Source organism: Suncus etruscus, chromosome 6, assembly GCF_024139225.1.
Source record: "Suncus etruscus isolate mSunEtr1 chromosome 6, mSunEtr1.pri.cur, whole genome shotgun sequence".
NCBI classification, from domain to species: Eukaryota; Metazoa; Chordata; class Mammalia; order Eulipotyphla; family Soricidae; genus Suncus; species Suncus etruscus.
The window spans coordinates 30368753-30390385 of NC_064853.1; the positions used below are offsets into that span (position 1 = coordinate 30368753).

A 21633-nucleotide genomic window follows, 5' to 3' on the forward strand; every position below is an offset into this window, starting at 1 on the left:
ATGGTCTCTTGAGCACTGTTAGGAGTGAACTCTGAGCATAGTTGTGTGTGACCCTCCTTCCCCCCAAAATAAACCCTAAATAAAACAGAAAAAGAACTTGAGGCCTCTATTTTGCTTTGATTTAGTTATCTTTATCCAATGAGTTTATTTAGAAGTTTGTTTCTGAATTGTTTGAAAATCAGAATAAAAGTGGAGGCTGAAAGTTTGCTATGTATGAATGGGTGTGGAAATAAAACAGATGCACAAGAGTACTCAGAGAGCAGGTGGAACCAAAATAGTCACTGATTTTGCATTATATAAATCATTCAGTGATGACTACTATATTTCTTTCAGGATAGGTGATTTGACTTCATGATCGGTCCAGTAAATAGCCAACTTGTTTTTTTTTACTACATTATGGGTTTATGAGTATTATGAGACTTTATGCTAAAATAACATAATTAGGAGTTAGAGCAGTAGCACAGCTGGTAGGGTGTTTGCCTTGCACATAATCCCATATGGTCCCCTGAGCCTGCCAGGAGTAATTTCTGAGTGCCACCAGGTGTGCTCTCCCCAAATCATAATTATTAGCTACTACTAACCTACCTGCTCATTCAGTTGATAAGAAGATCTTGGGTACCAGAGAGATAATACAAGGAGATGCTTATCTTATATGTGACTGATCCCATTTTCATCCCTTGGCACCACATTGTAATAAATTTTCACCAGGAATAAATTCTGATCATATCTATGCATTCCTAAATGAAAGGATATACTGTAGGCTTTACTACCCCGAATAAGTATATTCATTTGTAGTTACATGACAATAACATATAAAAAGTATCACAATTTCTAAAAAAAAAAAAAGGAGGGTGGGGGGAGATAGCATAGCAGTAGGGCATTTGTTTGCCTTGCACACAGCCGATCCAGAACGGTTGATGGTTCGAATCCCAGCATCCCATATGGTCCCCCGTGCCTGCCAGGAATGATTACTGAGCAGAGAGCCAGGAGTAACCCCTGAACACTGCCGGGTGTGACACAAACAAACAAACAGACAAACAAAAGAGTATCACAATTTCTAAGCATTTTATCTTATTAACCTAAGGTGACATTTTGCGTAAGTAAACTAGTTTTGTTTATAATTTTGTGAATGTATGGTTGTTAAGTCACATGTCTTATTTTTTGTTTTTATGACTCATTAGTAATCTGTTTACTTCTTTAGGTTACTGAATATTTGATTTTGAGTATATGGTGTTCAACGACCATGGAGTCTCTCTATCCTTTTGCAGGGGTCCAGGGGAATAACAGGTATAGAAATATTTTTCAGTTTTTTTTTTCAGTTCTTCATGTAACTTGGGAAGTATATTATAATAGAAGAAAAATAATCTTTAGAATTAGAAAAATTTGAGTTCAAATACCAGGTCTCCCACTTACTAAGGAGGAAAAATTGGTCAAGTTAATTAATTTAGGAAATCAGAGTCAGTAATCTCTAAAAGGATTATTATATAAGGGGGTGTTCTTTACATGACTGAAACCCTACCACATCATGTTTGTAATCAAGGTGTTTAAATAAAGATATTGATTAAAAAAAAGATTATTATGTAAAGCAAATAGTTTTTATTGAATCAAATTTATTTAGAAAGACATGAGGAGAGAAAAGAGGGATACAAATGTGTTTAAGGGAGAACACGGGCTTATCCAGGATGGGAAAAAGCAGGGGAAAAGAGATAAGCTCAAGGGAGAACAGGGGCTTGAAAGAGCAAGCCTAACAAGATTATTAAAGATTGCTAATCTGAAGAGTCTGGTGGTACATAATAGTCACTCAGTAAATGAAAGTCTTAGTCTTACCTTCCCTTACTCACTTAGTTAAGTTTCACAGAAGATTCTTTTTTTAATGGGGAAGAGTACCCAAAACTTGAGCCTAAAATTTACATGCATTTTTATGGGAAAGTAGTTGGATTCTTTCCTTTGTCCAAACTCTTAACTCCTTAATGGGAAACCTAACCTTTTCAATATACTGCATTTTCATAAATATTCTTAGATCTTTTCTCCCTGAGATAGAACAGAAAGGCGGAGCTTGCCACCTGTCTCCCCAATTTTATCAATCTGTCACTATTATGGCAAGTAGGCAGATTGGCTTGAGTTGTTTGGTAATTTGGATCATTTGTTGTTCTTTTTCTCTCTAGGGAAGAACAATTAATGCCGATGTGGCTTATTTTTCTCTACTAGATTAAATTGCATCTATAAATTACCTCTATATTGCTTTATTTTTCTTTATGACAGATGTTTGTGATGAAGACTATGGGAAACATAACCCAAAGAGGCTATCATATTCCATTCACTCTGTTTGGGCCCTTCTGCTCTATCTTAAGCTACCTCTATTCTTTGAAAATTTGTTAACTTATGTTCTTTCAAAGTACTAGTTGTACCAATAGGGATCAAACCTGAGCCTCCCACTTGGAAAGCATGTCAACTACTTTTATGGCCCCAGGCTTTTATTAATTAAAAACATTTTAATATCTTTTTCAACTCTTCCCTAATTATAAATGTAGTCTGAGAAGTTCTACATTTAAGGTTAAATTGTTTCTTAAAACTTTCTAAAGCTTGTTTTTTATCTCATGTTATTAAGGATTCCTTCAAGCAGGATGGTACCTTTTCACTTTCCTCCATCAAAACGTGCACTCTGGAACCCAGTCCCAATTGGAGATTTCATCTGCATTCATCTCAATAACTTCAGGTATAAGGAGTTTTTCTCCAAATCAGTCATCTAAGCTAGAATCAGGAGGATGTGTAAGGCAAAATTGATTGCTATCTGTCTACTCATTTTTTCTTCTTTACCTGGAAGTTTGTTTACAATTAATTGATCACAGCCAGTTATAAATTTCTTTATTTGGAAGCTCCACTCCGACAAGATGAACCCTTCTGTTCCTTTTGAAAAATATATTTATGTGGGACCGGTGAGATAGCATGGAGGTAAGGCGTTTGCCTTGCGTGCAGAAGGACGGTGGTTCGAATCCCGGCATCCCATATGGTCCTCCGAGCCTGCCAGGAGCGATTTCTGTGTAGAGCTAGGAGTAACACCTGAGCGCTGCTGGGTGTGACCCAAAAAAAGAAAAAAAAGAAAGAAAAGAAAAATTATCCTTGAAAGAAGTAAATAACTAATCTCATTGTTTTTAGAAATAACTAGTTTATAGTTAAACTATTCTAAAAAATCTTGTTTTAAGAATTATAGCAATTTTAAAAAGGACAAAATATAATGAAAACACTAAAGGCTTAAATTAAGAATATTGTATTGGGGGCTGGAGAAATAGGATGGAGGTAAGGTGTTTGCCTTTCATGCAGAAGGTCATTGGTTTGAATTCTGGCAACCCATATGGTCCCCCAAGCTTGCCAGGAGCGATTTCTGAGTGTGGAGCCAGGAGCATTCCCTGAGCGCTGCCAGGTGTGACCCAAAAACCAAAAAAAAAAGAATATTGAATTGGTTTGGGGGTCATTGGATCACATTAGAATAAATATAAAATATGTTTATAACAAGGATCTTGTAAGAAGTACAGTGAGATTTAAGTTTAAAAGAAAACAGAGCTCTGTTGAGATTTCTTTCTCTCTCTCCTTCCTTCCTTCCTTCCTTCCTTCCTTCCTTCCTTCCTTCCTTCCTTCCTTCCTTCCTTCCTTCCTTCCTTCCTTCCTTCCTTCCTTCCTTCCTTCCTTCCTTCCTTCCTTCCTTCCTTCCTTCCTTCCTTCCTTCCTTCTTTTTTTCTCTTTTTTTGCTTTTTGGGCCACACTCAGTAACACTCAGGGGTTACTCCTGGCTATGCACTCAGAAATCACTCCTGGCTTGGGGGACCATATGGGACGCTGGGGGATCCAACCACGGTTTGGCCTAGGTTAGCGCATGCAAGGCAAATTCCCTACCGCTTGTGCCACTACTCTGCCCGCCTTTTTTTTTCCTCAAAGATTATTTCTGGCAGTTTTGGGGGAACCATGTAGGATACTGGGGATCAAACCTGAGTCAGCTGTGTGCAAGGCAAATGCCCTACCTGTTGTGCTATTGCTCCGTCCTCCATGTTGCTTGTTCCTTTTGATAAGGTTATTTGATTTTGTGGTGCTAAATATCAAACCCTGGGACTCACACATACATTTGAGGACTTGATTGCTTGGATAATATTTTGTCCCTTGATTATTTATTATGAACCACACCTGTGATTACCAGGGATTACTCCCGGCTCTGTGCTCAGGGATCATTCCTGTTGGTTCTCAGGGTTGTCAAACCATGATCTGCTCCATCGAAGGCAAGCACTTTCTCCACTGTACGATCTCTTCAACTCTTTTCTACATTTCCTTAAGCATTTTGATTTTATGTCCTACATTTAATAATGTTAGTTTTTGAAGTTTATAGAAAAAAATGTAAGGAAGATGGATATGCTTTTTACTCTTAAATTTTTTTTGTTTGTTTTTTTTGGTCTATACCCAGCGGCTCTCAAAAATCATTCCTGACAGGTTGGGGGAGGGGGCGCACATGGGATGCTGGAGATTAAACCCAGATCTGTCCTGGGTCGGCTGCATGCAAGGCAAATGCCCTTCCACTGAGCTATTGCTCTGGTCCTTAATTATGTTTTTTTACTTTTAATTTTATTATAGAAACTGATGCATGGCCTCATAATTTTTGTTTATTTGTTTTTAGGCCACACCCAGCAGTGTTCAGGGCTTACTCCTGTCTCTGTACTCAGGCAGCCATATGGAGTGCTAGGGACCCAATCCAGGTCAGCCAATTACTAGACAAGCTCTACTTTATCTGCCGCACCCTGACCTCATAGTTTCGTGAGTCTTATTCCGGTTCATAAAATTTGAATAAATGCCTAGAGAACAATTATAACATTTTTTTTGAGGGGTGGGGGTTGGGCCACACCCGGCAGCACTCAGGTTACTCCTGGCTCTGCACTCAGAAATTCCCCTGGCAGACTCGGGACCATCTGGGATTCCAAGAATTAAACTAGGTTTCGTCCAAGGTTGGCTGTGTGCAAGGAAAATGCCCTATCCCTGTGCTATTGCTCCGGCCCCAACTATAATTTCTGCTTATGGTTTGACCCTGGGTTCCCTACAGTGATCTTTCTGTACATTTTGTTTCTGTTTTTGGGCTACATTCAGCAATGCTTAGAAGTTACTCCAGGATCTATTCTCAGAAATTACTCTGATAGTGTTTGGGGGAACATATGGGATGTTGGGGTTCAGATCTGGCTTGGGTGTGTGCAAAGCAAGCACCTTACCCAGTCTACTTTCACTCCAGCCAAGCTGTATACTTTTATAAGGTGAAAGTTGGGTTTCCATCAGGCCTTTCCTGGCACTGCCTGACCAACTAGACCAACTGATTCAATACTATAGCCCAAGACCAAACTGTCAGAGCCCAACAGTGCTGGAGACAACCACGACACCATAGCCGTACTGAGTTCATAGCAACAGGGATACCATAGCAATACTGGTTCTTAGCATCCAGAGTTCAAACTCAGGTTCTTGAGGCCAACGGATAGTACAGCAGATAGGGTGCTTGCCTTGCATGCAGTTGATCCGGCTTCAATCCCTGACATTGCAAATGGTACCCCCAAGCACTACCAAGAGTAATTCCTGTGTATAGCCCCAAAACCATCCAACAAAACAAAGCAGTCAAATTCAGATTCTAGTCTGCTGAGCTTTCTCTGGCCTGTATTTGGTATGTGTTTGGGAGCCATACCCAGCAGTGATTGGGCTACTCGGATCATGTGTAGCAATAGGCACCATTCAGTGCTGGGCCAAGAATCTGGGCACCTGTGCATAAAGTGTGCTCCAGTCCTTTGAGCCATCTTCCTGTACATCTTTTAAAGATGTGTTTTTAGACACTTTAGACCAAATTTTGTTGAAAGAGGGTTTTTTAGGATACCAGATTCACCACATTTATTGTTGTTTTTCAGAAAACCAAAACTCATAATAACGGAAAAGGTCATCCGACTTGCTTGTCGTCATGCAAAACAGAATAAAAAAATCTTGTCATGCTTTTTACTTGGAGCTCTCACAGTAGATGAAGGTAATATACTAAAAAAGCTGTTTTTGTAGTTATAATAGAACTTAAGTTCAGTGATTTCTGATCATAATATAAATTTTTACTAATAAAATTAGATTTTTTTTTTACTAGAATGGGACTTGTTTATTGATTTTACTGATAAGGACTTCCTCCTTCAGTATCCGAGGCACATTTTAACTGGCAGGCTACATAATAATCGCTATTTTGTTTTTTAGATGAAGAAGGTGTGACATTGACAGTAGATCGCTTTGATCCTGGTCGAGAAATACCTGAATGCTTAGAAAGAAAGCCTACTGCTTCTCTTCCTGGGGACTTCGTGATCCCGTGTAAAGTTCAAGTTCAAGGACATTGTTCGAGAGAAATCACAGTTCATAATGCAGATGACTTCAGTTCTGCTTTCAAGGTTTGAAAAAAAAATTGGGGGGAGGGAGAACTTGAATCTTCTTTTTATTTGGTTTTTGATATACATTCAGCTATGCTCAGGACTGACTCCTGATTCTGTACTCAGGAATCACCCCTGCTGGAACTCACAAACCCCTATGAAGTTCCAGGGATTAAACCCAGTCAACCGGGTACAAGGCAAGCACACCACCTGCTGTACTACTGCTGTGGTCCTGTATTTGTTCTTTTTTTTTTTTTTTTTTTTTAATTGAGAAAGCACTGGTTTACATGACTGAAAATGCTTATAAGATTTAGAGTATATAGTGTTCATCACCATATTTCCACCACACCCTTTCCTTCCACTCCCTCTACCCCAGTCTTTTTTGGTAGCCTCAATTCTGTCATCAGAGTTTTTCACTAGACAACATTAATTACTGTGTTTTGTTTCTTTATTTACCTCATATGAGTGAGGTATTTGTTTTTGTCCTTCTGAGTTTTTTTCATTTAGCATGGTACCATTCAGTTCTATCATTGTTATAGCAGATTTTTTTAAGAGTTATAATTGACAAATAAAAGATAACAGATTTTTTAAGTTATAATTGACATATAACACATATAGCATGATAATTGTTATTTCAACACAAGCATCAAATTGTACTATTTTAATAGGTATATATATATATTTTTTTTTTTTTTTTTTTTTTGATTTTTGGTTTTTGGTTTTTGGGTCACACCCGGCAGCGCTCAGGGGTTCCTCCTGGCTCTATGCTCAGAAATCGCTCCTGGCAGGCTTGAGGGACCATATGGGATGCCGGGACTCAAACCACCATCCTTCTGCATGAAAGGCAAATGCCTTACCTCCATGCTATCTCTCCGGCCTCAATAGATCTATATTTAATATGTATGATGATTTCTAATTGCCTATATACTTAAAATGTAATTAAATGTTAGGTTTAAAAGCAGGAACCATAGGTAGTGTATAGACATAGCATTTCAGAAGAGGAAGCAGTGTCATCCAGAGAACAGACTGCAAAATGTGTCTAGGTGGCATTGAAGATAATAGATTTTTGTTGGATTTTTGGAGTATAAATTTGACCAGATTGTAGAGATTTTTTCTCTCTCAGGCTACTTTGTGGTATGAGCCACAAACACTGAAAGTTTCAATAAAGAACAAGTACTATTATATCAGGGATAATCTGATAAGTCAGATTGAAATCAGAAGCTTAGTGCGCTGCAGTAGTGTGGTGTTTGGAGAGGTGTATTAACTGTGGTAGATAATGGCAGTGAGACTAGAAAAATCACTGGGCATAACAATGGTGGAAGAAAAACTAGCATCATGATTGGAGTAAAGAGGAAGAGTCAAAGAGGAATGGACTTCAGATTTTCTGAGATTTAGTTTTGAGTATTGATCATCCCCACGCCCCCCCCCCCAAATATTCTGAATATGTATAGAAAGAATCATGGCTAGTAAGAATTGAAATGCTGCTTCATCATCTAAGTTAGAATTGCACCTTGGAGCTTGATAGAGTAATTCCTCTTTGATTTAATTATTCGTGTAACCTTTTGGTAAAGTGGAAGAAATGAGAGAACTATTGTTGCAAATTAGAACCATTTATTTATTTATTTATTTATTTCTTATTTTTCTCTGTATTCAGCGATTAATTCTGGCTTAGGGGACCACATGAACTAAGTGCCTAGAGTTTCTGGGTTTGAACCCAGGTCATCCACATGCAGATTAAGTAGTGCCTTCCTACTGTACTCTCTCTAGACCAAACATTTGTTATCTTTCATGTATGGTGTGCATAGGTTTGAAGCAAAACCTTTCTCAAAATAAACCAGTTTTGAAGTTTTTATTTATTTATTTTGATCCTCAGGGCTTACAGTTGGCTCTGTTCTGAATCATTCCTCGTGTGCTTAGGGGATGATATGGAGTGTTAAGGAATGAATTTAGGGACAGCTATTTGTTAGGCAAGCTACCCACTATATTGTCATTCCCACCTTTTTTTTTTTTTGGTTTCTCGGGCCACACCCGTTTGAATCTCAGGGGTTACTCATGGCTAAGCGCTCAGAAATTGCCCCTGGCTTGGGGGGACCATAAGGGACACTGGGGGATTGAACCGCGGTCGCGATCTGTAGCGCTACCTCGCTGACCCCTTGTCATTCCCACTTTTAAGAGTTCTGAAATAAATGTGTGCTGTTGATTCTTCTACAGGTTCTACAGCACCATGTATGTAGCAAAGAATTCTTGGACTGTGGTAAATTGCTTTCTCTAAGAGCTCATATCACTTCAGCAGAGAGTCCGGACAGTGTGAATTTTGACTTGAATTGTGCAGCAGTAACTTTGGCAAACAGCTTCAAGTGCACACCTGTCAAGCCCATCTCGATTATTCCAACAGCTCTGGCAAGGAACTTGAGCAGCGAGTTGAATATTTCTCAAGTTCAAGGTACCTACAAATACGGGTAAGTAAATGATTAGTTTTCTTTTAATCCATTAGTCCAATACTTAAAATAATAATGGTTCCATTAATATATTCCAGTCATAAGGTGAAAGAATTGCAAATTCGTTTACATCTCAGAAATCTGTGGTTGTAATTAGGAGAAGTGAAAAATGAAGTTGTTGGATTTTGGTTAATATTTTATGTCCACTCCAAGAAAAATTTGTATACAATTTGTATAAAATAATAATATGTTAAATGGTTGTATTGTGGAATGTGAAAATATATTAAAATGATTGTATTTTGTGATATGAAAATATAAAGAGAAATTATCATATTGTATTTCCCCTAGGTTTTAGGTCTTTGCCCCCCCCTTTTTTTTGAACTGTATACTCTAATTATGAGCCTAATATTGGCTTGAGAATGTATAATATGTAGCATTTTAATTGAATAATGAGCATTTCAGAGAAAAGGGGTTAATTAAAAATTTTTAGTACTGTATAATGCCCTTGCTTATCAAATTGTCATTTATTTGTGGGTGGAGTTTCCTCATAGACCTAATGCAAGCAGCTTCTGTAGCTTCCTATAACCACTTAGAATTTCTTTAGCAAATGCAAATCAAATTGCACTCTATCTGATCCTCCAGGGGGCTGCTTCCTCACCCACTTTCTTTACCCATTGTTTACTGAACCACTTTAGACAATGTAGGCCCTCTCTGCTTAAAAGCATCGGCAGTTTCTTCTGGCTTCCTTTCCCACTGACTCCACCCTAGTTCCTGTTAGGTCTCTGGAGTCCAAAACGCATGCCAGGTCACATTCAATTCCAAGTTTTGTACTCTGAAAATTCTCTTCAGCAGAGGATATAAAGAAGAGAATTTCATTTTTCAGTAGGTCCCTGAAATAGTAAAATAGGCCTAGTTTTAATCTTTTTTGTTTGTTTTGGATTTGAAGTCACACCTGACTGCTTAGGGATCACTTCTGGCTAGGGTTGGGGTGGGGTGCCCTTATGTAGTACACGGATTAAACCTAGATTTGGCAAAGGCAAAGCAAGCGGCCTGCTCGAACTATCTCTCCAGCCAAAACTGAGTCTCTCATGCTGACCAGAGCTTCTTCCTGTTGCAGTGCCACAAAGGAAAAGGTGTTTACATATTACAAAATAAAAGAATTGGAGTGGAAAATTTAACTAGAACATTTAATTATATTGGAGTAGTGAATTTTTTTTCCAATTAGTACATGGGGTTTGTGTTAACATTGACCAGAAGAACAATTTTGGGGGGAGGGGTCACATCCAATAACAATTTCTTCTTTTTTTTTTTGTTTGTTTTTGGGCCACACCCGGCCGTGCTCAGGGGATACTCCTGACTGTCTGCTCAGAAATAGCTCCTGGCAGGCACGGGGGACCATATGGGACACTGAGATTCGAATCAACCACCTTTGATCCTGGATCGACTGCTTGCAAGGCAAACACCGCTGTGCTATCTCTCCGGGCCCAACAATTTCTTCTTTTTTTTTTTTATTTTATTTTTTTATTTTTTTTTTATTTTTTTCAACAATTTCTTCTTAATGCTAGACTTACCTATCTCTAAAGATGAATTTGCTTTGAATTAGTACTCTATGGAGTATTAGTATTCTGTAGAGGACCCTTAGCTTACTAGTTAGTAACTAAAGATGTACAGTATTCTAATTGTCCACTTTGTTGCCCTTCCCTAGGTTAAATTATTAAAATTGTCAGGGCTGGAGAGATAGCACGGAGGTAGATAGTTTGCCTTGCATGCAGAAGGATGGTGGTTCGAATCCTGACATCCATATGGTCCCCCGAGCCTGCCAGGAGCGATTTCTGAGCATAGAGCCAGGTGTAACCCCTGAGTGCTGCTGGGTGTGACCCAAAAACAAACAACAACAACAACAAAAAATAAATTGTGATATTCCTCCTTTACTTTGACCACATTCAGTTGTTTAATATTACTAGGAGCCATTATAGAATAGGTATTGATGCTACAATTAAATGGATTTTGTTTTTTTTGGTTTTTGGATTTTGGGTCACACCTGGCGGTGCTCAGGGGTTACTCCTGGCTGTCTGCTCAGAAATAGCTCCTGGCAGGCATGGGGGACCATATGGGACACCGGGATTTGAACCACTCACCTTTGGTCCTGGATCGGCTGCTTGCAAGGCAAACGCCTGCTGTGCTATCTCGCCCAGGCCCTAAATGGATTATTATTATTATTATTATTATTATTATTTTTTTTTTTTGGTTTTTGGGTCACACCTGCCGGTGCTCAGGGGTTACTCCTGGCTGTCTGCTCAGAAATTGCTCCTGGCAGGCACGGGGGACCATATGGGACACCGGGATTCGAACCAACCACCTTTGGTTCTGGATCGGCTGCTTGCAAGGCAAACACTGCTGTGCTATCTCTCCGGGGCCCTAAATGGATTTTTAAATTTGTTTTTTTGTTTGGGGCTGCACATGGCCTTGCTTAAGATTAACTCTTGGTTCTGTGCTCAGGAATCACTCCTAGCAGTTCTGGGTACCAGATGCGGTGCCAGGGATTGAACCTGGGTTGGCCATGTGCAAGCAAGTGCCATGCTCACTGTACTATTTCTCTGGCCCCTTAGATTTTTGAAAAGCTTGCTATTCAATAGGTTTGTTAATGTGTAGGCATGGTGTAGATAAATATAATGGAGATTTGTGTAAATAATGTAGGGAGAGCAGGGGTGTGTGTCCAGATAGCCTGGGAGCATCATGGAAAGCATGAGATTGTTCTTTAAATAGAAATGTGGGGCTGGTGGGCTGGAGTGATAGCACAGCAGTAGGGCTTTTGCCTTGCATGCGGCTGACCCAGGACTGACCTGAGTTCAAACCCAGCGTCCCCTATATTCCCCTGAGCCAGGAGCAATTGATTTCTGAGTGCATAAACAAAAAAACAAAAAAACAAAAAAAAAAGGAAAAGAAAAGAAAAAAGAAATCTGGGGCTGGGGCTGAAAAGATAGCACAGCAGTGGGGCATTTGTCTTGCATATAGCTGACCCGGGAGAGACCCACTTTGATTCCTGGCATCCCTATGGGCCCCCAGCCCACCACGAGTGATTTAGGACTGACCCAATTTCAATCCCCAGCATCTCATATGGGCTCCCAGCCTGCCAGGAGTAACCCCTGAGCACCAACGTGTGTGCTTCACCCCCCCCCCCAAATAAAAACAAAACCAAACAAATAAAAAAAAAGAATAGAAATTTTTCAGGTCTGTGAAGGCAAAAGAGCTTACAAACACAAACAAACAAACAAACAAACAAAAAGGCGGGGTTTAGTTTATTGATGTCCCTGCACTCAATCAACTTGCTCATGATTTAAAAAATTTAACTTTGTGTTTTAAAGTTTTTATAGCAATGAAATAATATTCTTAGTGGTACCATCAAATAGATTTTGTTAACAAATGAATTGTATTTGGTGTGTGTGTGTGTGTGTGTGTGTGTGTGTGTGTGTGTGTGTGTGTGTTAGAGCTATAGCTGTCAAATTAGCTCTCAGCATTTTTTATTACCTGAAAGTCATTACCTGTATTTAAGGTCATAGTTTTTATTTTCGTGTTTTAAAGCTATAACATCAAAGTTAACTCTCAACCCTTATGTATTACCTGAATTGCTGAATTACTAATTGTTGTCAATGGATGTGATGAAAGTAAAAATGTAATACAATTTTTTTATGGGACAGTAAGTTTTGGGTTTTTATTGTGATTGTGCCAGAGTTCTTGTAGAAGGAATATATATGGGGGAAGGTTGACTCCCTCACCTGACCTCCTTCAGTGACACATCTTGTCTGTTGTAGTTTTATCTTATCACATGGTTGCTTCTGAACTTTTCAGCCTTATTTTTGAGCCATACTTGGTGGCGCTCAGGCCTTACTTTTGACTTTGCACTCTGAAATCACTCCTGGCAGGCTCAGGGGATTAGATGGGATTCCAGGGATCGAACCCAGATGTGTTAGCTGCATGCAAGGCTAACACCCTACCCACTGTGCTATCCCTCCAGCCCCAATGATTTTTAGTACTTTAATTAAAATAAGTTGACCCCCATAGAACAAAATTTATTTTAAAATTATTATTATTACTTTTTAGAAACACAAACTTTTACTCTCATATTTTGGAATTATTACTGACTCAGTACTTATTTCTGGTGGTACTTGGCACATTGTATGGGAAGCTGAGGATCAGACCTATGTTGGCTTCGTGCATGGCAAGCTCCTTTCCCTCTGTACTATCTCTCCAGGCCCCACCAGTAACCATTTTAAATAATAGAAATAGTAAGGTATTGCATCTTTAAGCCTATTCCTCTTACTAAAGTCTTTTTTTTATTACATATTTTGATCTGTGAACCTCTGTGTGAACTAAAACATTCATTTGAGTCATCTCCACAGCCCAGAGTATGCTGCTTCAATACTCATCTTGCTTAAATAAAAAGAACATACTTGAACTTGTTTTTATTTGCATACCTTCTGTTTAGATATCTAACCATGGATGAAACTCGCAAGTTGTTACTTTTGCTGGAGTCTGATCCCAAGGTTTCTTCTCTGCCATTAGTGGGAATGTAAGTGTCGCATTATTTATGGTAATCTTTTCGGTCATATATGCATTCATAAGCATATGCATGCCAATCAGTTGTAGCATGAATAGTAATACTTAGACTATTTTATAGAGCAACAAAGGCTAGTGATTCCTGAACTTATTTTATCTATTGCTTTTATTTTTTGTTTTGTGGCCACATCCAGCTGTGCTCAGGGCTCACCCCTGTCCCTATACTCAGAGGACAAAATGGGGATACCAGTGATTGAATCCAGGTCTGCTGCATTCAAGGCAAACATACATCTACTATACAATATATACTATACACACTAGCCCATCTGAGCTTTTAAAATCCCATTTATTTAGTTTGTTTTGGGGGCATACTCATCATTTTTCAGGGGTTACTCTTGACTTTGCACTCAAGGATCAGTCTTGGCATGCTTGGAGGACCATATAGGATAATTGGGTATTGAACCTGGGTTAGTTGAATGAAACAAATAACTTAACCTACTGGCCCCACACATTTTTTTTTTTTTTTTTTTTTTGGTTTTTGGGTCACACCCGGCAGTGCTCAGGGGTTACTCCTGGCTCTCTGCTCAGAAATCACATCTGGCAGGCACAGGGGACCTATGAGATGCCGGGATTCAAACCACCATTGATCCTGGGTCAGCCGCTCGCAAGGCAAGTGCCCTACCGCTGTGCTATCTCTCCAGCCCCTACACACATATTTTAATAGCAGAATCAATTAAAATATATTTTAGTCCAATATTCAGAGAAACTGTATAAGACAGTTTTATAAGACAAAAAGTTGAATTCTGGTCTAATTTGAGCCCCAGAATCTTATTCCTTATATTAAGGGTTCCTTGGGTTTGTTATTGTTTTGTTTTTGTTTTGGGGTCATACCTGGTAGTGTTCAGATGTTACTCTGGCTCTGCAGCCTCCTGCTAAGCTCAAGGGACTTACGGGATGCTAGGTATTGAAACAGGTGGATTTTTGAGTGCAAGGCAAATGCCCTGCCCTACCTGCTATGGTATTGAGCCTATCCTAGGTTTTTTTGTTTGTTTTTTTAAATTTTGGACCACACCTAGTGGTAATCAGGGTTTACTTTTGGCTCTGAACTCAGGAGAGAGAGGGGGGGAGAGAGGGGGGGAGGAGGGGGAAAAAGAGGGGAGGTGAAGAGAGGAGAGGAGGGGAGGGAAAGAGGGAGAGGAGAGGAGAGGAGGGGAGGGGAGGGGAGTGGAGGGGATGGGAGGGGGGAGGAGAGGAGAGATAGTACAGAGGATAAGATGCTTGCCATGCATGTAGCCAGCCTTAGTTAGATCCCTAGTACCAGTCTTCTCTGGGCATCGTCAGAGCAGCCATGCATCCTCAGGCTTTCTCAGAACCATGGGCACAGCAGAGAATAGCCGAAAGTCTCCCTCAGGCTTCTAAATAACTATTTTTTGGGGGAGGGGGCACACCAACAGTGCTCAGGGTTTATACCTGGCTCTGCACTCAAAAATGGCCCCTGGTTCAAGGAAGACCATATGGGATGCCTGGGATTGAACCTTTGTCTGTCCTGGGTCAGCTGCATGCAAGGCAAGCGCTCTACCACTGTGCTACCATTCCGGCCCCTCTAAGGAACTTTTTGAGTCATATGCCCCCTTGAAAAAAAGCAGGGTACCCTTGGAGAATCCAGGACTCAGAACTATGCTGTTTAAAGTCCATTCCAAAATTTAGGTGAGGTTAAAGAATATTAACATTCACATGTCAGAAGCTAAAAAATAAGTATAGAATTTGCATGCAATGAATAATTCAGCTTTATAAGTAAGAGACAGGTGATTGGAGACTTTTTTTTTTGAGAAGAAAACTTGAGCTGAACCTTTAAGGGAATGGATACTAGAAGAGAGGATTGGTGAGTAAGGGAACTAATATGAGGAAATCATCTATGCAAAGTGAAAAAATGAGATTTTTTTTTTTTTTGGTGTTTGGGTCACACCTGGCAGCGCTTAGGGGTTACTCCTGGCTCTACGCTCAGATATTGCCCCTGGCAGGCACAGGGGACCATATGGGATGCCGGGATTCGAACCACCATCCTTTCGCATGAAAGGCAAATGCCTTACCTCCATGCTATCTCACCGGCATTTTACAAATGTTTTGTGGTTCTTGAAATTTACTTGCTTTGTGTTTGATATTATACTAGTATTTACTGTGGAGTGAATAAGTAATAGTATTTAATCCTGTCAATTATATGGTTTTAGGCTGCTAACTTCTTTCTCTCCTAATTGTTCTATTTGCCACCCTTCCTTCCCTTTCCTCTTCTCTCCCTTCTCTTCTCTCCGTCCTCTTCTTTTCTTCCCTCCCTCCCTTCCTCCCTTTCTTCCTCTTCTAGACTTGTTTATGAATCCTTTTTAGTTACCAGTGAATGCCAAAAATATTAAATATTGTTTGTAAATGACTATAGTTTTTAATTTCTCTTTTTCTTTAAGTTGGTTGTCTGGAATTATACATATCTATAATCCTCAAGTATGGGCTTGCTGCTTGAGATACATGTTCAGTTCTTCTATTCAAGAAAGGCAAGTAAAGTTTTTTTCTGTCTTTTTATCTTTCCTCAAATCATACTTGATTGCACTAATTTAGGATTGATGAAGCACCTTATCCTTTTAGAATACTCACAAATCAGAAGACCAAGCAAATTAAGAAAAATTTATCTTCTATTAAATTGAAATGAAATCAGAAAAAAGGTGAGGTGTCAGATTGCTTCGAAATATGAAGGAATTCACTTCCTCACTCATAGAATTATAATATAGTAGACAAACGTATTTAGAAGTGTGAGAAAATGTTAAATTGCATCTCCTCTAATATCCTAGTTTACAAATGAAGGACTGGGAAACAGTTTAAGTGCTAGAGTATGAGCGTATCTAACGTGTGTTAGATCGTAAGTTTGAACTCTGTGTACTGCTGATACTGTAAGTACCACAGGTGTAACCCCTGTTAAAAAAAAGAACCCACCAAATTATAAAGAAAAAATTAATCTTCATTGTGATGAGATGAATTTGTTACAAATATTTTAAATTATACAATACAACTAATAGTTTAAGAAACAGTTAAGGCAAGCAAGATGCATAGACTTCTTTTGGAGCACAGTCTTTAAATTCTGAGCATTGGAACTAGTAAGAAACTTTATTTCTTAATTAACTCCTAATTTAATTATGTTATTTTGTGTGTTTACCTTGGAGCTTTGTCATTTTGTGAGAATGTTAAGGTTTATTTTTATCTTGGCAACTATATTATGCAATTCAATTATTGGGGAAAAATAAAGATGTGTATATGTCATTTGTGTTGCATGTAGTCAGTTCCGGTTTGAATGTCCAGCAAGCACCCTATATGGTCTTCCCAAGTATGGAGTGACCCCTGTGCGCAGAGCAGGAGTAAGCCCTGAGCACTGCATGGTTTGACACAAAATTCAGAAAATTCTGGGGCTGTAGTGATATGATAGTACAAAAGTTAAGGAATAGTCCTTGAGCAGTGCCAGGTGTATCTCCCCCCACCAAAAAAAACCCCACTAAACTGTGAAAATTTTACATGCCTAATTATTATAAGATTATAAATCAAAGGTTGTGTGGAATTTGGAAAAAGTAAAACAGTAGATCCACAGAACAGAGCAGAGCTATCTATGTGGTGAAGAAACCCTTTCAACAAACAGCATTGGAATAGCCTAATGAGATTAGATGGATGGGGAGATTGAATAAACAATGTTGTTTGCATTATTTATGTCATAGTTCTTGCCATTAAGACAACCTGTTGACATATACGCCAACATGAATTAATCTGAAAATCATTGCTCTTACCCACTCACAAAGCATTGCATAATTGATTCTACTTATGTGAAATTCAAGAACAAAACTGGACATAGTAAATAACCTTTGGTGATAGAAATAAGAACTTATGAGACATCTATTTTACAACTTAAGAATAAATTTTATCTAATATATATACACATATGTATATATATTTTTAAAGACTAGTGCTTGGGCTGGAGCCATAGTATAGCAGGTAGGGTATTTATTTATCTTGCATGTGGTCAACACAAGCTTGGTCCCCAGTATCACATATGATCCCCCAAGCACAGCCAGCAGATCCCAGTATATAGAGCTAGGAGTACTGAAGGGTATGGCTCAAAGCCCTTTTTAAGAAAGGGGAAAAAATGGAACAGGAGCCATAGTACAGCCTAAAGGGCATTTGCCTTGCAGGTGGCCGACTCAGGTTCAATCCCCAGCATAGTATTTCTAAGAACAGAGCTAGGAGTTACCCCTGAGCACTACTGGATATGGGCCAAAACTTCCACCACCACCACCACCACTACCACCCCCCAAAAAAAGAAGAAAAAAATATTTAAAAATAAATAAGTTGGGTCCAGAGTGATAGTGCAAGGGGTTAAGGCACATGTGTTACATGCAACATATTTCAATTTGATTTCTGGTATTACATGGTCCCTTGGTTATCCTTGGGGACAGTCCAGAAGGTCCCCACTGTTGGTTATGGTCTCTAAAGTTCCCTGACTACTACTGGTATCCTGAGAAACTGCTGGTGCTGGTACTATAAGGTCTGGTTGGTTAGTCTACTAAGGAGATTGAGAACCTCATCTTGAGTTCTTTGGGATACTTTGAATATGCTTCTGTTATCCTCAATACATTTAATTATATGACTTTTTTGCCTGTTCAGAGTTTTTTCAGAATCTGGAAAGTTTATTATAGTTCTGTATTCTATGACACATAAGGATCCTGAGTTTTATGAATGCCTGCCCTTTGATGACAGATTTTCTGACCTTCAGTTTCAGCTATTAACCAGCAAGGAAACATTACATTATTTCAAAGTAAGTGATTTGAGTACGTAAGTGACTTTATTAGTGACAATTTAGAGTTGTATGTTGACCTGGTCTTTAATCTTTAAAATAACTTAACCTGCTTAGACATATATTTTTAATTTTGTTGAATACTGATTTCATTTATAGTTTGTTTGTTTGTTTGTTTGTTTGGGGGCCACACCCAGCGGTGCTCCTGGGTTATTCCTGACTGCACTCAGAAATTGCTCCTGGCAGGCATGAGGGATGATAATAGAATACCAGGGATTGAACCCGGGTCAGCAACGTGCAAGGCAAGTGCCCTATCTGCTGTGCTATAGCTCTGGCTTTCTACTTAATTTTGTTTTTAAATTTTAGTGAAGGAGCAAAATCTGCCGTGTTAAGAGCAACTCCTGACATTGCTCAAAGGCCACTTTAAGCAGTTTTCAGGAGTTTAAGTTTTTCCAGGGATTAAGTCCAGGAACCCATATATAAGATATGCACTTCAAACTTTACTTATTCTTCTGGCTTGTTTTGTAGTTGTCTGTGTTTAGGAGGGGATCACTTCTTTTTTTTTTTTTTAATTTTTTTGTTTGTTTATTTTTGGGTCACACCCGGAGGCACTCAGGAGGTACTCCTGGCTCTGTGCTCAGAAATCGCTCCTGGCAGGCTCAGGGGACCATATGGGATGCCAGGATTCGAACCACTGTCCTTCTGCATGCAAGGCAAACAGTTTACCTCCATGCTATCTCTCCGGCCCTGAGGGGGTCACTTCTAATTCAATCTCATGGATCCCTCCTTGCAGAGCTCATGGGACCATATATAGTGCAAGGGATTAAAAAGTGTCACCTGCATGCACAGTAAGCATGTTACCTGCTATACTCTGTAATGTCGTATTTGTAAATTTTTGATCATTTTTTTCTTACACAGTAAGAGGATATTCATCAAATACTTTGTCCATGATTTTTCTAAAATCGTTAAAGAATATAGGGGCCGGAGAGATAGCATGGAGGTAAGGCGTTTGCATTTCATGCAGAAGGTCATTGGTACGAATCCTGGCATCCCATATGGTCCCCCGAGCCTGCAGGAGCGATTTCTGAGCCTGGAGCCAGCAATAACCCCTGAGCACTGCCAGGTGTGACCCCCAAACAAACAAACAAACAAATCTTTAAAGAATATATTAAGAATTTGTATGTTGTCACTCTAGTGGAGGTGTAGTGTTTTAAAGTTTATACATGAAGCCCTATTATGAAAAAGGAAAAGGTTCCAGAGAAATGCACAGTGGTAGAGCTTTTGCCTTGTAAGCGGCCAACCTGAACTGACATTGGTTCGAATCCCGGCATCCCATATAGTTCCCACCCACCCACCCCCGCTGCCCGTGCCTGCCAGGAGCGATTTCTGAGTACTGAGCCAGGAGTAACCCCTGAATGCCCCTGGGTGAGCCCCCCCCCCCCACCAAATTAAATAGAGGAAAAAGGGGCTGGGGTGATAGGACAGCAGGTTAGCATGCAGCTAACATGGATTCAGTCCCTAGAACCTCATATAGTCCCTGAGCCTGCCAGTAGTAAACTCTGAGCGTAGATACATATGGCCGAAAAAAATGGGAAAAAAACAAACAAACAAAAAAAAACAGAAAGAAACTACAGGTAAACAAAAATGAATGAAATTACCCTAATATTATATATAATTCAAAGCTAAATTGGGCATATCATTGGTATATTTGTGTGTCAAAGGTATTATAAAGAATTTTTAAAAATATAATCAATAATTTTACTTTAATAATATACTATTTAACTATTTAGTAAAGTGGGGGAAATTTTTGATGAAAATAATTTATTTAAGCACCATGGTTACATACATGTTCATATGACTGAAACATAGGTTTCAGTCATAAAATGCACACTCCCCTCCTCCAGTGCAACTTTCCTGCCACCAATGTTCTCCATTTCCCTCATCTCCCATCCCCTGCCTATTTTCGAGACAGGCATTGTATTTTTCTATCATTGTCATGGTAATTATTAGTGTAGTTATTTCTCTAACTGTACTTAACATTCTTTGTGATAAGCTTTATATCATGGCTGGTCCTTCTGGCCCTCATCTCTATTGTCTCTGGGTATTATTTGAATAATATACTATTTAGTAATAATAAAAATAATTTTCATGTTGCATCATTTTGTTATTGAGAGCTAATTTGTGATTTTAATATTTTCTTTGCCTTAGTTTTTAAGATGAACTGGAATAACATAGTTTCTTAGACAATAAATTGGTGTCTGTAGGGCCTAAAGCGAGAGCACAGCAGGTAGGAAACTTGCTTTGCATGTGGCTGACCCCGTTTTGTTGCCTGGCACCCCATAGAGTCTCTAAGCACCACCAGGAGTAATTGCTGAGTGTAGAGCCAAGAGTAACTTCCCCACCTTACTGAAAGAAGTGAAACAGGCTTAGGGACTAGAAAGATAATACAGCAGGCAGGGTGCTTGCTTTTCATGTGGCTAACTCCATTTCAATCCTTGGTATCACATATGTCTCCTGAGCACAAAGCTAGGTACACATGTACTGTACTACCTGAGAATACCTGTGTGTGGTCCCAAAACCAATGATGGAAAGGTTTTCTGTTTCCTAAACTTAATGATGGTGGGAAATCTTGCCTCAGTGTTATGGCTGTGCAGGGTGGTGATTGTTGAATATTGTCTATAGTGGCTGTTATAATTTCTTTTTTTTTTTTTTTTTGGTTTTTGGGCCATACCCGGCAGTGCTCAGGGGTTACTCCTGGCTGTCTGCACAGAAATAGCTCCTGGCAGGCACGGGGGACCATATGGGACACCGGGATTCGAGCCAATCACCTTTGGTCCTGGATCAGCTGCTTGCAAGGCAAACGCTGCTGTGCTATTTCTCTGGGCCCTGTTAAAATTTCTTAAACCAGTGATATTTGCTACATTGATTCACATTTCCTTTCACTAAAGATATTCTTCAGTATGTAATAAAGTTTGAAACACTGTCAAAACTGGGCTGATGAGATAATACAGTGTGTAGGGCAATTATCTTGCATGTGACTGACTTTTTATTCAATACCAGCATTCCATATGGTTCCCCAGTCTTGCTGGGGAAGCTCTGAGCACCACTGGATATGACTCAAAAGCAACCACAAAGAAAAAAGAAGAAAGTTTGAGAGCAATAAAATGTGACATAGACAAGAAGCAAATGTATACTGTTAGAAAAATAGCCCTGGTTTCCTACTTGAAGGATTACCCCAAACCTTTAGTTTAAAAAATAAAGTGCAGTAATGCAAACTGCAGTAAAAAATTAGTTATGTTATATATATATATGTGTGTGTGTGTGTGTGTGTGTCCACATATATATTCACAATGTATCCATACAAAGAATATTATTCGGGGCTGGAGAGATAGCATGGAGGTAA

General features: G+C 39.3%; 1 protein-coding gene across 1 annotated transcript in view; it reads left to right on the forward strand.

Moving 5' to 3' along the window:
* Nucleotides 1-1206: 1206 nt before the first annotated feature.
* STIL (STIL centriolar assembly protein) overlaps nt 1207-21633 on the forward strand; it is a 53546-nt gene continuing 33119 nt past the window's right edge. The window contains exons 1-8 of the mRNA XM_049775156.1: nt 1207-1287; nt 2609-2716; nt 5922-6034; nt 6247-6434; nt 8625-8872; nt 13338-13421; nt 15865-15951; nt 18101-18251. Of these exons, the coding sequence (XP_049631113.1) occupies nt 1244-1287; nt 2609-2716; nt 5922-6034; nt 6247-6434; nt 8625-8872; nt 13338-13421; nt 15865-15951; nt 18101-18251 (1023 nt within the window). The 5' untranslated portion in view covers nt 1207-1243. The remainder of the gene's footprint in view (nt 1288-2608; nt 2717-5921; nt 6035-6246; nt 6435-8624; nt 8873-13337; nt 13422-15864; nt 15952-18100; nt 18252-21633) is intronic.